This window comes from Drosophila bipectinata, chromosome 2R (assembly GCF_030179905.1).
Source record: "Drosophila bipectinata strain 14024-0381.07 chromosome 2R, DbipHiC1v2, whole genome shotgun sequence".
Taxonomy (NCBI): domain Eukaryota; kingdom Metazoa; phylum Arthropoda; class Insecta; order Diptera; family Drosophilidae; genus Drosophila; species Drosophila bipectinata.
In genome coordinates, this window is record NC_091737.1 from 9,866,955 (window position 1) to 9,883,272 (window position 16,318).

A 16,318-nucleotide genomic window follows, 5' to 3' on the forward strand; every position below is an offset into this window, starting at 1 on the left:
TGTCTGTGAAGAAACCGTCTGTCTGTCGCCAGGTCCAAGGGTCCGACATCAGCATGCACATCCACAACCGTGACTATAACCATGTCCATGTCCATGTCGACGGCCCTGGCAATGGCAACATAGAAAAGGACGAAAAGGAACCGAACCGAGCGAATAGCAAGAGCTATGTAAACCGAAACATGCCACCATGGGCGACGTGTATCTGGTGTTTTGTAAACTTGCCAACAGACAGCAGAAATCTCTGAATAACCTTTCAAGTGTATTGGTATATTTTTTATAGTATAGTATAGTGAGAGGAGCCTTGGAAGCGCCATCAGTGGCATTCTGTCGTTGGCTGGAGCTTTAATGAAGATGGATGAAGGCTCTGAGCCCCACTCTAAAGTACATTTCTTTCTATTAAAATTTACATTCTTTGAGGTTTAGTTTTATTTATCTTTAAACTGGTCTTGATTAAGAAAGATGGAGGGTACTTGAGATGGCTCTACTAAGCCACTAGGAACAGGTCTAAGATAAAGAATTAAAGGATCTTGTTCCTCCTCCGAAATATATTCATATTGTTTGTCAAACTTTATCCACGAAAGTCTTGTGCATTTTTGAAATATCTTCCTCACTTCGTGAACAAACAAACTAATTAAAATGCATGGAGCTAAGTAATTGGAAGCACTTTCAGCCCGCCTTGATCCCATGGTGTTGCCTTGCCTTTGGCTCATGCGAAGCGCCTGAAATGCAGGTTGACAGTTTTATGACACACACTGACTCTTCTTGCCCCACATGCCTCACATTCATATGCATGGGTGGATGGTAGGGGCTTGGGGGTCTTGTGTTACACGAGAACTGTGACAACTGCGAACATCGTCGCCTCCAATTGGATAGCTCAAGTTCAGATAGTCCCCACTGTATGGATCTCGGATCCCAGTAATGTCCTGACCTGACCTTGAACCCACGGGTCGAATGAGTAATTATTTTTCCGCCGGGGGAATACAGGCCTATTTGGAATGCGTTGCGTGTTGTTGTTTGTTTATCGAAGACGGGCCGCTTGTATTTATAGACCTTTCAGAAATTCATCAGCCATCAACTGGACTGTGATTTCTTCCCTTGCTCATGGTATCTCCTGCTCCTCCATCTCGGCCAAAATTCCACCTCGTCTCGATCGCCCCATCCCCAGCCCACGCTCTCGCACAAATCAAACTATCAAATGGATGGTTTTTTCTTTTCGGTTTCGGGGTTGATATAAACACTGCGATTCGGACTAAATATTTACACGTCGTTTGCTGTTTTCATTTTGGTGTTTGTTTGCCGCCTTGCCCCTTCTAGCATGCCTCGATTTTCCTTTGTATTCCGTTCCGTCCGCTCTCCTCCGTCCGGTTCCAGTTCCAGTTCAATTGGTTTCGACATTGTGCGTTTGGCATTTTTATGAATGGCCATCGGGCCGAGCGAATTCCATTGTCTAGCCAAGAGCAGCGAATCGAAAGCAATTAAATGTACCTTTAACTTTTCCGGTTAATTTTTCTGTTTAATTTACCCGCCGTCGTACAAGATGTTGTTCGACAGCAGCCAACACAGCCCAACAACACGATCAGAAAGAGGAAACGGACCAATATTGCGTATACGCATGAAAGGCCATATAATTGGCAGCTCGGTCGCAGGTCCATTTCGCCCTTGTCCGGTCCAGTCCGGCAAGAAAGGTCAGTGCGGTTGGGGGCAAAGGGAAAATAATGAAACTCGCATTCCATTAATTTTCACTGAAAGTCATGAGTGCCTTCGATTGGCGATGCCCTTTACGGTTGCCTGGCTCCAGTGGCTATGAGGAAAAGTTGGTTAGAAAGTTGCGTCAACTTTGTACTAGAGGGGGGCTTAAAAATGAAAGGGCTTTCAGGGATCCTAGTACGGCACAGTTCTAATCTTTAAGACCTATTTAATCGACACCTAGTAGGGCAAATATTTCTTGTATTTATACTGTAGTTCAAAGTTCAATCGAAAAGGTTTCTTCTAGGTTCCAAGTAATAAGGACTAATATATTATTCATAGGCTTAGTCCCATTATCTCACACCGAGTAAAGGCAGTTAAGAAATATCTAGAAATATCGTATTCAGACTATTACTAGCACTTAACTTAAGCGTAGAACACTTAGAGAACGCCCCACAACTCATCCAATGATTTGTGAAAAAGAAGAGATTTCAAAGTTTCATTAAACATTCGCAGTGAAGTGGAATATCCTGCACAATCATTTTTATTGTCTCTGCAAGAGCAAGTTTCCTTCGGTTCGAGGAAAAAGTTTGTGCTGCAATATTTATATTGTTGTTTTAAAATCGGTTGTTGTTGCTGGTTCTGGTGCTGGTTCGCTGCTTTAGCTGTTATGGTGCCATTGGTGTTGGTAATGGCGCCACATTTGTTCACGCTCCCAAACCAAACAGGATACAAGGCGAAGGGGGAATTGGCGTGGTTGCTGGGGCAGTGCTGTGTTGTGGCACTCAAATGACAATCGATTTGCCAACGCAAAGAGCGTAAATACAAATCAAATATGCATTACACAATTGGCCCAGTCAGGACTGGTAGTTGTGGCCAGACTGCCGATTTTGGAGTGCATGGACCTTGGCCCAAGCCTCTATAGTAAGTGGCGGCCACCAAAAGTTTTCCCTAGTGCTTCCCGTGCTAATGTCCCAGGGAAAGTTCGCCTTGTTTTTACTTGCCGGGTAATGCCCAAACACTTGTAAATTTAATGGCACGGCTATGAAACAACATTTTTGACTTGCCCCGGGACCCGACCAAGAATTAGGCAGCCGAAGCAGCGGCAGTGGCAGTGCCAGTGCCAAAGGCAACATCTGCCATGGAAACTTTCTCACGCATTTTTAGTATTATTTAATTGCGGGCATTTAGCGCTTGCATGGGTGTATGTTTGCCTGTGTTCGTGGATGCTTTCCCTCCGTTAAGCTATTAATTAGAGCCCCCACACAACCACGGGGAGACACAGACACACAACCAGCCAGAAGCTGTGCGAAATTTATAGCTTTTTATCGTTGCAACAAGTTTATCGCGTCTTCCTGCTAACGGACGCTCATTACGACCCCGGTCTGGATAAATGGGTGGATGGATGGATAGAAGGCTGGATGGCTGCCTGGCTGGCTGGTCGGATGGATGTATGGATGGATACTGTGACTTCCCCCTCAACATCAACCGATATCCGTCTGCTGACTGTGCACAAAATACTCAGCAAATCCCGTCAGGGTAAACAACATTTTTTGGGCTCCGAGCTAACACGCTGCAAATAATTCTGAGGCCACCCGAAAAACCAACAGAATACCAGAATGCCAGACACTAATTGAGTAAACTGCACTGCCAATTATGAATTGAAATTTCTGGCGCTAGTTAGTTGGTAAGCTGTTTTCCCATGATTACATTTGAATTGGCCAAATGAAAAGGTCCAGCACTGGTCGGCAGACTTTTAAATTCAATTTAAGCAAACAAATGTCATTGAAAAGTCAGTTTATTGCATTAGCAGTCGAATGTAAATCAACTGTGATGATTGAAATTAAGTTTATTTGTGTCTATTGGCCATGTTATAATAAACATTTAATAATAAACATATATGAATCGTAAATAAAGCCAACTTATCACACACCTGATGGCCTTTTTTATTGGCAATGAGTCGACTATTTCTCGCACTGCCTGTGGACTGGACTTCCTTCGGTTTGTGGCAATCGCCAGGCCTATTGCATATCGATTGGAATATTGGTGGTTCCCGGCCAATTGGGCCATTGGGCACTCAACCGACGAACTGTTGGCGATGTGGAACCAATGAAAATCCAATTTCAGCGCCTCGCTTTCTCGTCTCACTCACAGCCCTGCCTAAAGTGGCATTTATTAAGGCCAACACCCCATGAGCCCAGCCACACACCCATACACACACTAAAAAAAGGACGAAACGAAGGCATGAGCTGAGTTCCAAGAATATCATGTGTGAATGCGACCTAAGCAGCATGTGTGTACAGTATTTTTTTCTCCTTAGCTGTTTATGTGCATCTTGTTGCAACTAGAAAGTCGAAACGGGAGGAAAAGTCAGCATCAGTCGCCCAACAAACCGAGCCATGGGGCGAAACAGCTTATCCTTGAGATATAAACTGACATTTAAGCAACTCGGGCGTATGCATAGCACTCACCCAAGCACAAACACACAGGCACAAAAGGCAAACATCCGTATATGTGTATGTGTATATGTATATGTATATGGGTGTACAAGCAACCTTGCAACACGCGTCGGCACCAAAGGAATCACGCTGTCCCCTTCTGCCGTTCGTGCCATGTTCCCCCTGTCCTATACGCTTTTCAGTCAATTGCATTGGGATGCTGGCAAAAGGACGAAAAGGAAGAAAGAAAAAAAAACATAGCACCAGAGAGTGCGGGAAATAGAATAGTTTATTTGGCATTTTAATCCTGAATTACGTGCCACAGATTAGCGGAGGCGGCAAATCAACACGACAATCCCCCCGATGATCAGGACGCATGCTAAAAAGTTCAAGCAATTAAATTAAATTGCATTTATGCATGTTGCTTTGCCACAGACCCTCACAAACACACACTCTCACCCATCTACATATGCTCGAACACGTGTCGTATGAGCAATTCTTTTGTCTTCGTGTTGGTGTTGTGTACCTTTTTATTGAAATTAAATTGTTCGTGTTGAATTTCACTGCCACAAATTGTTGGCCTGCATATGTCGTTTTGTGTGTGCCTGCTTCCACGTTGCACGTTAGTCAATGTCAGACTCTCTCCAGACCCTCTCCCCGACCTCCTCGCTGTGTACCACAGCTGCGTCAATTTGTGGTTTGTTGTCTCTGCTGGCGAGGCATGAGAATTTCGCAGCGTACCACGCGGCGTATGAGCAACATGCCCGAGTAGGGCACTCCGAGTGCCAGTTGTAGCCACACACAAATATGCATAAGCTGCCAGGCACTTGCACCTTCTTCTCAAAAATTACTTCACAGGTCTGCGCAATGCAACAGATTTTGCCCTTTTTTGTTGCGTCTTTTTAGTGCGAGACTAGTCTTTAGTCCACTTTGTGAATCGGTGATGCTGAGGTTTCACTTTAGATAGAGTCTGAAACACTGAACACTGAAAACCCCTGGAAATTGGGTCAAGCCAAGGCGAGTCAGCTGCTCAGTTCATTTTAATTTCACCAACGATTTTGGCTTTCAGCTCGAGACAAAACCAGAATCCAAATATATCCCAGTTAAGCCAGAGGAGAGAATATTCATTAAGCCAGGCAGGAGAAACTTTAACAATTACTCAAACTTTTGTGATGCCTCGAATCTTATTTAACTTTTACCCTAAAATTCAATTTTAGAAAAGTTTCAAAGTTTTAACCAACTATAACTCCTCGAAACCACCTATCAACGTGAGATAACCTCATTTTATTCGATTATTGTTTGATTTTATTCCCCCAATATGCTGGTGTTGATTTAGTTTAATTGGAATTTACCCTACCATTCAATCCAAAGCAGAATTTAAATGATTTTAATTCCAGCATCTCAATGCTATGCTTTCGTGGTATTCTGTTCGAGCAAATGTTTGCTTTAATTGTGGCTAAAATGTTTTTGCTTTTGTACAAGGCAAGGCAAGGGTTTGCTGCTGCTCCAAGGGTCTCCCAGCTGCCTGCCACGGCTGCCTTCCTTGTTAATGCTAATTGCATTTTGTCTGCCAACCTGCTCGGAGCAAATAGAATTACAGAAAATAGTTACCAAAGACAAGAGACTGCCAAGGCCAGGCCGCAAAAACCAAATGGCAGCCGCAGAATTGTGAACGCGGTCGTTGGGCTAATTTAATGTGGCGCAATTTCGCTTCTGAATTCTGACTTTTATTTTATTTTATACAAATATATATGAATACCCGTATATTACTGTTCAACATGGTATTCAGCCGGATCAATAGAGGCCATGGGATTATTGCGCTAGTCTGAAAACACTGGCCCACATAGTCGAATTTAAGAGTTCCTCTGATTTGAAATTAGAGAACCTAGGTAAAATTTTAAGCTGCTGGCCTGTGTAATTTGCATTGAATATGCAATGGTTTGTCCATGATTTATGGCCTAGTATCCTGCCTTAGGTATTCAACTAGCTCATCAATTAAGAACCAAGTGCGTATATGGAACAAAATGTCAATGCCGATTTATTGTTCAAAAATTGGCAGGTCAACTGGGAACAACATTACTGGCTTTATCATAAATCATAAAGAAACATTTCCGCATATTAAATTAGGCCTAAAGGCTTACCCAAACAGAATTATGCATAATCAATATCGAAGTTTGGGCAAATTCAATTTCAAATACTAATTCACATAATTGCTATGTTTACTTAAGAAATTTACATAAAAATTTTGCTTTTTAATTTAATTATTTTTAAAATGGTAAAGTGGTTTCTTCAAAAAGCAACAGAAATTCTTGAAGCGCTTATTCGGCCTCCAGAAAAGGCTATATCTTTGGGAAATCCTTAAGAGAATCATCCTAATCTTTAAGAGAAATTCTTTAATGAATCGTAGATAAGATTTTTTGTAAAATTTTGTGGAGGGTCCCCTTCAAAAATCCACAAAAATGCGTGGAGCCACACTATGGCCCCCAACAAAGGCCATATCTTTCTCAATAATCCTCGGATTCTTGAGCGGAATACCTTAAACGATTTGTAGATCAATTCTCCACAAATCTGCATCAAAATCTAAGAACATAATAATTTTAATATTTGTTTTAAAATTTTATGGAGGGTGCCCTTCCAAAATCCTTAAAATCCTTAAATAAATTATAAAAATATCCTTCATTTTATTGTAAAATAACTTGTTTATTTAGGGTAGTGATGTTCGCTGGATATTAATATTACGTCGTGACATGTATCGATGATTTAGGAATCCCTTCGCCTTTGTTCGGGCTTTGGTAAGAAATTTGGGCAGAAAAAAGTACGCGTAAGCCATATACAGATTTATATGTATTATTTATCCCGCCAACACAGCCGTATGTTGCCAAATACATACCTCTTACACATGTATATAGCGGAAAAAAAATATATATACTCCTCCCTGGGCAAACATCTGCCGTATTCTCACACAGAGACCGCTATTTCATATTGAGGCAGTGCTCGGTCAGGCGCAGAAACACACACACCAGCTAACATTGTATATGCGCATATAAATATTTCGTACTTTGTTTTTTTTTGTTGTGTTTTTCTTTTTTTTTTGGGTGCACAGGAAGCCTATGCACAGATTTGCGAAAGAAACTTTCAAATGAGTTTCCATTGAAACGCCCTAATGCCAAATTAAGGCATGGCCCACTCCTCATCGGGCTTATATGGCAGAAAATGAGACGTCAGACTGTCACAGGCACACACACATCACATCACATACCGCAACACACACATCACATCACATACACACACTCAGTCAGTCAGCAGGAAAATTTAGTAAAAAAACAACACCAACAACAACAAAAAAGAATGGCAATGAAGAGAAACGAGAACAGCTTATAATGAACGAGCCAAGAGCTTAAGCACCATTGGAAAAAGTTTCAAGTTTTTGTCACATTACTCATACGACATGTTGGCTTCCAATCACTTTGCACCAGGTTTTTGCTAGCATCCCAACTGCAGAAACCTAGATACATAGATACCTATACTATATAAGCGGGAGATTGATGAACCCGAAAAAAGGAAAGAAAACCGAGTCAAGGCCATTCTATGTATTTTTGTTAAATTGTTCATTTCTCGGGGTAATTTACACTCGAGCATCTGCTGCTGGGTGTCGCTAAAAGTTTTAATGATGTGTCAGTGTCAGATAGGGATGTATCGTGTTTGAGAGACTTTTGAAAGGGTTGGCTTGGACTCCGTGAGTCCATGAGTGCACCAGTCCCTTCCTAACTCACTTAACTTTTCTCAATAAGCAAATTAAAAATGCGTGAAATGTAAACGGAAAACGAAAACGAAGGAAAACCTCAAAGGGAAAAATAAATTGAGTAACCCAGCCAGCTTCCCAGCCTCCCTTAGTTTACTTTCATTCATCTAATTCCACTTAAGTCGAATTTTTTCGTATACATATTTATTTAATCTCTGGCCAGAAAAGGGGACAACCTCGGTCGAATGGGAATCGATGGGTAAATACAATTCCTCTTGGCCCGAAGCACAGGTCTCTACCAGAGACTCTCTTTCTCTGCTTTTCCGTTTGCGTCTCTTGTATAAACACCTTAATCACATTTCACTTCAAAGACCAACAATTTGGCCGCTGTTTATGCTCCTGGCCGACTTTGTTTATACATACATGTATATGGGCCAATGCTTCGAGTGCTAGTCCATATAGCAAATGATGTGTCCATGAGACGCACCCACACATGGTGTTCTTGTTGTTTATATAGTTTCTGTCTGTTGGCTGACAATTAATTGTCCATTCATTTTAATTAAGCCCCATAATTTGGGTTTTTGGGCCAAGACAAATGCCCAACAACAATGCCGGCTAATTGCGATGAAGGGTTTTGCGCCGAGACAGCAAAACCAGTTAACAGAACATTCTGTTCTCTTCTGGGGTTCACGAAGATATTTCAATTAGCAAATGACACACAGGCATCGATTCTCGGCAGTTTGCGACATCAAAATGAACTTAACTCGGTTTGCTGTGCTCCGCTGTGCCTCGCAGTGCCTTGCCGTGCTTATGATTTATCTGCGGTATACTTTGAGGCGCCTCATAAAGGACTCTCGCACACAGATACAAATATCTGTCAGGATTCGGATACAGATACTCGTGCTAACGAGGCTAGCTGTGCTGGGCAGCGGCAACAGCTTCAACTTGTTGACGTTGGCTCCCAGCAACATCCACAAGTAGAGCTGGTGGGCGTCGTAAAGGACGAAAAGCGAGCCAACGAAAAAAAAGGAAATCACCAGGCATAGGGAGCCAGCAAATTGTTGAATGTACATGTACACCGTGTCTGTGTGTGGGCGAATTTGTATTACTGTAGAGCCCCCGTAGGTCAAACTTGGGTGGGTTTTGGACATATCCTGGGACAAGGTCTTCGTTAAGAAGTATTCCCAAATAACTTACAGCAAAGCGTTATATTTAAATTTCAGAAAATAGTAAAGGTTATCCTTTAAAAGTTCAATATTTTTGGAGTTATCCTGTAGTTTCTTTCTTCTCACTCGCTCTACATACCGAAACCGAAAATGACTCGGGACGAGAGACTTTGAGTGTTGGACTAACTGTTTTGCGGCATGCCAGTGCCCAAAAGTGCGAGGGAGACGGAGACTGGGGAGTGGGGGCGTTCGCGGGACTAGTAGGGAGGGAGGGAGGGAGGAGGAGACTAAAATACAGGATACGAAACGAGAGGAGCTGAGAAAGAACGAATACCGGAACGGAACAGGCCTGCTGCTGGTCCTGCTGAAACGTTAAAGAGCAAATAAATGTCTCGCAGCAAACAAACGAAAAAGATGAAGCAGAGCAAATGAGGAAAGGGAGGAAGCGGATGAAGAGTAAAGAAGAAGCAGAAGGAGCCACAGAACTCCACACAAACACACACACACACAGCTTTACGAAAAACACACACACAGACACAGAAGAGCCTACGTGGATGCTGCTCAAAAAGTTAAACATGGTTGCTTATTACCGTTACATTCGGAGACTACTCCAAGGGAGTTGAAAAGAGATGGTAAGTGAGGTGGCCAAAGAGGGACGGTAAGAGCTTTCCTTTACTGTTTTTTACTTTCTTCCTTTTTTTTTTTTACTGTTTTTACTCCTTGAGCCACCGTGGCGAATTTTATGTTGCTAATTTTCGTTTCATTCGAAATTTGATTGTTTTTATTTAATTTTGCGCTGGCTTCTTTTTTTATTGATGTTGTATGGACCATCTCACCTTGTTGCTGTTGCTGTTGTCGTTGCTGTGTTGGCTGTTATTTTTGCTTAGCACTTTATTTGTTGCACACACATTATTTTTGTCGGTTTCTCTCTGGCTATTTTGTATAATTTTTTTTTAGTAAACTCACGTTGTTATTTTTATTTATTTTTTAGCTTGGCAGGCTGTTGAATCTTTTATGAGCCCCCACACTAACACACTGACATTCAAATCGCACGCACGCACACACACACACACTACCACTAGCACAGTGATGTCCTTTTTTCACGTTTGAATTTTTTTCCGCTCCGAAAACTTCCGCTGACCGACCGGTTGTGTTGTGCCCGGTTCGTACATGCGTTACCGATTGGGAGAGTCGACGTCGACTGAATTACCCTTGGCATCAGTTCTGTTCTCTGCCACTCTGCCGCTGCCTCAGTCGCTGCCACTGCCAGCGATGGCGTATTCTGCTGACTGAGCGTTAACAGAGCCATGTTACGCCCCCGTAATAGGTCAGTGCTAATAACAGAGACACCTGCATCACTGAATTTATCCAATCTGGCTAGTCTTAGCCTGTTATTTATATGCTGTTGCATATTTCAAGCATCTGTTTTCTATCACAACTTTGTTGCTGTTCTACGCAAGTGTGTGAGACCAGCGGGTGGGAGTGTGTGCGTGTACAGGTGTTGTTTAGTGAGTGGGTGGTGTGTAGTAAAAATGGGATGATGGGGGGTTGGCCCACAGTTTACGAGCCATACTGCTAAGTAGTCTGTAGTTTTTGTTACTGCACGAGGAAAAATTAAACTATTAAATTTTAGCAAAAAAATTAAAAAAAAAAACTAAGATTCTTTCATTCAACTGAAGTAAAAAGGTGGGCAATAAATTATTACCAGGCTTACTAGGCGTATGAGTAATATTCGAATGGAATTTTATGCAAAAAATCCAATGGACACGTTGTTTTTGTACTAAAAACTAAGAATTTTCCTGCTTTTTGGCAAAAAACTCCTAATAAAGGGTCTGGCATGCAACCAACAGTGCGTATACGTAATATGTGAAATATAGTTTATGGAACCCACACTGCGTATACTTCATGTCTTTGATGCTTATGGTAAAAACTACTTTATTTTTTCAGTGTACAATGTGTTTTGTTTGTGGAGAGCACATTTTATGGTCCTGCTTCCGCTGCCCAAGCGGAAAACTCTTACTTTATGCTAAGCGTTTCGGTGTGTTATTATAGACAAGCATCCTTGCCCTTCTTCTGTGGTCCTGATTTTATGAGTTTTCTTTTTTTTAAGCACAAAACTATGGGAATATTTTTCATTTAGCATTCAAGCACAGGAGCATACTGGCTGCCACACAAAAGAGCACATGTTTCCGACGAGGAGCCTACCTAAAATGGCCGCCCCGCGCAGCCTCCAAAACAACTTTGTTGTGGTGCGTAACAACAACACACTCGCAGGCAGTCTAAGTTGGCTAATGGCCAGGGGAGGGGTATGGGGGGTCCGGGCCAAATGTATCCAGGGAATACATTTAAATTTACATAGCACGCCCGCTTGTATTTGTTCAATGTGTTTTCTTGGGAGAACACGCGCCATTTAATTTGGAATATTACTTCTTTTTCCGGATGGGAACCTCTGAGCTCGAGACGAGCCTAAGTCGCTTTTGATTCCGATGCCCGACTAGGCACGTTATTAATATTCGCCAATATCCGTGGCACGCAGCGACCTTACCGCAGTAACACCTGCGAGCGCTTTGGGGCTCCAAGTGCGACTGAAATCGAAAGTGATCGGGAGGGCCGGGGGGAGTGAGAACGGCAACAGCAGGCGCAACAGCAATGCGGCAGCATTGTGAGCCGAGGAGAGCCTTGAAAACCCGGCTAACAGAGAGCTTAACAGCGGCAGCTACAAAAGTTGGCCAATAGGTCAGTTACACTGCAGTGGCCAGAAAACAGGACCTGGCTTTTGACGCAGCGCTCGGTCAAACTGGCTGTTAAATATTCAGACGCCTCTCCACAGGCATGCAGAGAAATTTCAACAATTTACACTTGAAGAATTATTTTATTTAAAAATAATAAAAATAATTATTAAAAGACGACCCTTTTATAGTTGTGGTTCTTCGTTGAGAACGACAGGCTCTCCGTCTAATTTTCGAATGGTGGGCAGTCGCTTGATGCATTCCGCCCGCCAAGAGGGCTCGTCCAATCCCTCGGATAGGGGATTTCCCACCACCACCAAGTCTTCTAGAGACTCTATTTCTGCCAGGCGATTAAACTCCGACCAATCCTTGATTAAATTGTTGCTAATATACAACACTTTCAGGCTTTTGAGTCCTGTCAGGCCCTTGATTTTTTCTATGAGATTGTAGCTAAGCCAGAGTTCCTCCAGGGTCTCAGCCACAGCTTCCTAGAAAGGTTAGTAAGCATAGGTATTAAAGGAATAAAATGGAATACTATCTCACCAATCCAGAAATCTGCTTTATATAGTTACGTGACAAGGACAGCACCTTGAGACACTTCATGCCCGACAAACCGAATATCTTCTCAATCATATTGGTGGATAAACTTATCCTCCTAGGAAGGAAGGGTTTCCGTTAAATAACACACTTCAGTGGAGGCTAACTCGCGGAAAACTCACTCGCATTGTACCAGCGTTCCCAGGGTGGCATCCATTTTCTCGATGGGCGGCCACTGGAACTGCAGATCAATGGTCTTGGCTGTGAGGGAATTCTGCTGCTCTCGCTCCTCCCAGCGCTTCAGTGCCTCCTTAATTGTGGTGGCTTTGGACATCTTGTTGGCCCCGAAAAACTTTCAACCAATGAGCAAGAAAATTTTGGACAAAAATTAAACAAACTTTATGGTTGCCAAGGTGAGGCACGTTAGAGACGCTGCTGCACAATGCAGGGTGAAAGTTTGTTAGTTTGCAACACCGTAGAATAAACAATTTCGTGTTCCAGGAGAGGCACTCAACGAAGTGTGTGAACATCAACAAAAGTGAACCAAAATATTATTTTTTTTTTTATTATCAATCAATCAATAGTTATATTTAAAATCTGTCCGGAGTTATGGACAATAATTCAATTTTATAATGGGACCTAAACTTAATGAAATATTGAGTAGTACAATGTTTGCTTATCCTAGGAAACTAATTTTAACAGTAAACCTTAGCGATAGAAATTAAGTTATATTGTCGGGCCCTTTAGTGGGCCTTGGTTTTACAACTGCAGCTTAGTCCCGTTCGCCCGAGTGGCAGAGGTCCAGTGGGTGGGTCCGTTTCAGCCTCCTTGTGGTGTAGCTGTTGTCCAGAAGATTGATGGCCTCAGGGTTAGGATGTCGGTCCAGCCTTTCCACGTACCTATTGGCGAATCGCTGAACTTCTTCGATCACATATGGGACTCTCAGTTGGGCGTGGATTGTCGCATTGTCGTGGAACGGAAATATTTTTTTTAAATATATTCATATTTTTGAATAAAGTTTTTTATTGTTTGGCAAAAGGACTAAACTTTTTAAAAATATATTTATTAGCATTAAAAAAACAATGAACATTTAATGGTATGAATCATAACTGGTGATTCGAAAAAAGCAGAAGCGGACAAACAAAATATCGAATATGATTTGCGAACACATGTGCCTGTGGTTACTCAATCAATAAAATCGGACCCAAGTCAAGATGTAATATAGGGCTCGCTCTGGTTCCTTTTGATTCCAATTTTCATACATCCATCGCCACCCACACTCCCTGGAGAATGGAAAGCTGATGTGCAAATCGCCAATCTACGCATTTTAACTTGATCACTCAACACATTTGCATAAAAATGGACTTGATCTGCTTGATGATGGGCAGGAGGTATCCCATATCCTTAGAAGTAAATCTTCATTCCTCTGCCAGTGCGATTTATTTTCATAAGTGGCTTGGTGATGTGGCTTCCCTCCCGCCTATTTGGCTTTTGTTTTGGGACATAGTAACAATGCTTATCAGCTAAAGTTGGATGGAGAAAACCAAAAACCCTGAACGTCGTATATTTATTGCACTTTTTGAACATTGATATGCCGTCTGGATCATCCGCTATTTAAAATAATGTCCCCATTATCTCTTAACTTTTCAAAGAAATGTCATCATTCTAAAATTCCCAGTTTTAATTGAAACTTTCCCACTTATTTGGAAATTTACAAAAATCGAATAAATAATTTCAAGTTTGGTTTTAATGAAATCTTAGGTCACAGCTTTATTTACCCGCTTATCAGTTGCATTATGTTTAACAAGATTTAGTGTAAAATAAAATAATATTTTATAATGTCACACTTATTATTATACCCTTGCAGAGGGTATTATAATTTTGGTCAAATGTGTGCAACGCAGTGAAGGAGACATCTCCGACCCTATAAAGTATATATATTCTTGATCAGGATCGCCTCCTGAGTTGATATGAGCATGTCCGTCTGTCCGTCTCTCAGTTTTAAAGCTATCGTCTCGAAACTTTGCACACACCCTTCTTTCCTTTGCACGCAGGATATAAGTCGGAACGGCCCGGATCGGCCGACTATATACTATAGCTGCCATATAACTGATTGATCGGAAATGGTATAACTTTGACGTTTTTAAAGTTAGAGAGTTCAAATTCGACATGAGACCATTTTTTGGCAAAACATTACGACATGCTAAATTTCATAAGGATCGGCCGACTATATCCTATAGCTGCCATATAACTGAACGATCGGAAATGATTCAACTTTCGTGTTTTTGAAGATAGAAGTTTGGGACATTTTTAGGCTTTGTATTATAATAAATTGGGTTATATTATCATATTCTTATAAGGATCGGCCAACTATATCCGATGTTTGCGATATATATCCGGTTTTAACTGCAAGGGTATATAAACTTCGGCTCCGCCCGAAGTTAGCTTTCCTTTCTTGTTTTTTACTATTTTTATCATTCCTGAAAAACAAGAAAATTGTCCTTAATTGAACAACTTCATACATAAAAAGAATAATGTGGTATACATATATGCAGCATTTTAATGTTTTTTCCAAGAAGCAGACGATAAGCTTCGGGCAAAACCCATTTGATAAAGAAGCCATCGGCGGCTATTTAAGGGGAGGCATTGCAGTGACATTCACAAAGTTCTCTTCGCAATTAAACCATGCAGAAGCACTTGTCTTTAGGAATTCTTCTCGTCGCATCCTTTCTAGGATGGAGCGGTGCTGAAAACTGTTATGCTCCTCATAGCTGCGTTCCTCAGGATTATTGTTCTATAAGGGGACAACCTGTCACAGTTGATATTAAAAAATGTGAGACCAATGAAGTATGCTGCAGATTAACAAAAGTAAGTATTTAATTCAGAATCCAGTAGGAAAAATTATCTTTAATTGTTTCCTGGTCTTTATCACAGCCTTCAATACCCTCCTCTACGACTCCCTGCTCCAAAACGACTCCCAGCCCCAAAACGCCTCACAGCCCTACTTCCTGCGATACTACGACTGCCAGGCCCAATACAACTCCCAGCACCACTACGACTCCCAGGCCCACCACGACACCGCGCAGTAAGCAGGCCTATGATTGCGGTACCAGCAACCCCAGAGGTATAGGCAATCTAGCGCTAGATACAAGTGACTCTAGACCTGGAGAATTCCCCTGGATGGTGGCTTTATATTCCAATGAGAAGTTCATTGGAGGGGGATCTCTAATCGCTATGGATGTCGTTCTCACCGCAGCACATATTCTTGAGAATGTGACCGCTGCCAATACAAAGATCCGAGCTGGTGATTGGGATTTAATATCGGACCGAGAACCGTTTACACCTCAACAGCGATTGGTGAAGAGCATCATAAGACACGAAGATTTTGATTATGAAACTGGGGCAAACGATTTGGCCCTTGTCATTTTGGCCCAGCCCTTCAAGCAGGAGGATCACATCCAGACCATCTGTTTGCCCACTCCAGATGAAGACACAGCGAACAAATGCATAGTAGCCGGTTGGGGCGTGAAAAACTTCGGTGACAAATGTTTATCAAATGTTCTGAAGGCAATTGAGCTTCCCTTAGTGTCCCAGGATGAATGCCAGGATAAGCTGAGGAAAACGGAGTTGGGACCTGATTTTGAATTGGATCCAAGTCTAATGTGCGCCGGAGGAGAAGAAGGGCTCGATTCCTGCACGGGAGATGGTGGTTCTGCCATATTCTGTGAGATGGACTACTACAGGAACCGCTACATACAGGTTGGAATCGTCAACTGGGGTATGGAGTGCGGCAAGAAGGACACTCCCGGGGTCTACACGAATTTAGAAAAGTTCAATGACTGGATTTATAAGCAATTAGAAGCCCTTCCAGCCATCCAGCACCCAAGGAGAGGAGAATACAAACAATTTTAACCGAGTGTCAACTATTAATTTAATTGACATGTGAATTATTTCTTGAAATACATTCATATTTTTATATGAACCAAAATATTCGGACATCTAAGAACTTTTCTAGTTTTA

The 16,318-nt window shown here is 42.1% G+C and overlaps 3 protein-coding genes across 4 annotated transcripts in view; 1 reads left to right on the plus strand and 2 right to left on the minus strand.

Annotated features, from left to right (window-relative positions):
- The window catches only part of LOC108133107 (serine-rich adhesin for platelets), a 68,835-nt gene extending 58,597 nt beyond the window's left edge, over nt 1-10,238 (minus strand). For both annotated transcript variants that reach the window (XR_011442397.1, XM_017252870.2), the window contains exon 1: nt 9,869-10,238. The gene's annotated coding sequence lies outside the window, so the exon portion shown is untranslated. The remainder of the gene's footprint in view (nt 1-9,868) is intronic.
- A 1,708-nt stretch (nt 10,239-11,946) lies between these two features.
- ODA-Dnal1 (Outer dynein arm dynein axonemal light chain 1) lies at nt 11,947-12,665 on the minus strand. The gene is made up of 3 exons (XM_017252514.2): nt 12,481-12,665; nt 12,305-12,416; nt 11,947-12,249 (listed from the first exon to the last, which is right to left on the minus strand). Exons 1-3 carry the CDS (start codon nt 12,630-12,632, stop codon nt 11,947-11,949), a joined length of 567 nt encoding a protein of 188 aa, XP_017108003.2. The 5' UTR covers nt 12,633-12,665.
- Nucleotides 12,666-12,798: 133 nt separating this feature from the next.
- On the plus strand, nt 12,799-16,312 carry LOC122321116 (phenoloxidase-activating factor 2-like). Its single transcript, XM_043210533.2, has 3 exons — nt 12,799-12,816; nt 15,033-15,166; nt 15,233-16,312. The coding sequence occupies exon 3, from the start codon at nt 15,479-15,481 to the stop codon at nt 16,208-16,210; it is 732 nt and encodes a 243-aa protein (XP_043066468.1). The 5' UTR covers nt 12,799-12,816; nt 15,033-15,166; nt 15,233-15,478; the 3' UTR covers nt 16,211-16,312.
- The last annotated feature ends 6 nt before the right edge of the window (nt 16,313-16,318 follow it).

Excerpts from the sequence above, each read along its gene's own strand:
- ODA-Dnal1 (XM_017252514.2), bottom strand. The coding sequence starts at position 12,632 with ATGTCCAAAGCCACCACAATTAAGGAGGCACTGAAGCGCTGGGAGGAG. Across the intron at positions 12,417-12,480 it reads GGAACGCTGGTACAATGCGA|GAGGATAAGTTTATCCACCA; the intron begins GTGAGTTTTCCG and ends CTTCCTTCCTAG. Across the intron at positions 12,250-12,304 it reads TAAAGCAGATTTCTGGATTG|GAAGCTGTGGCTGAGACCCT; the intron begins GTGAGATAGTAT and ends TAACCTTTCTAG.
- LOC122321116 (XM_043210533.2), top strand. The coding sequence starts at position 15,479 with ATGGTGGCTTTATATTCCAATGAGAAGTTCATTGGAGGGGGATCTCTA.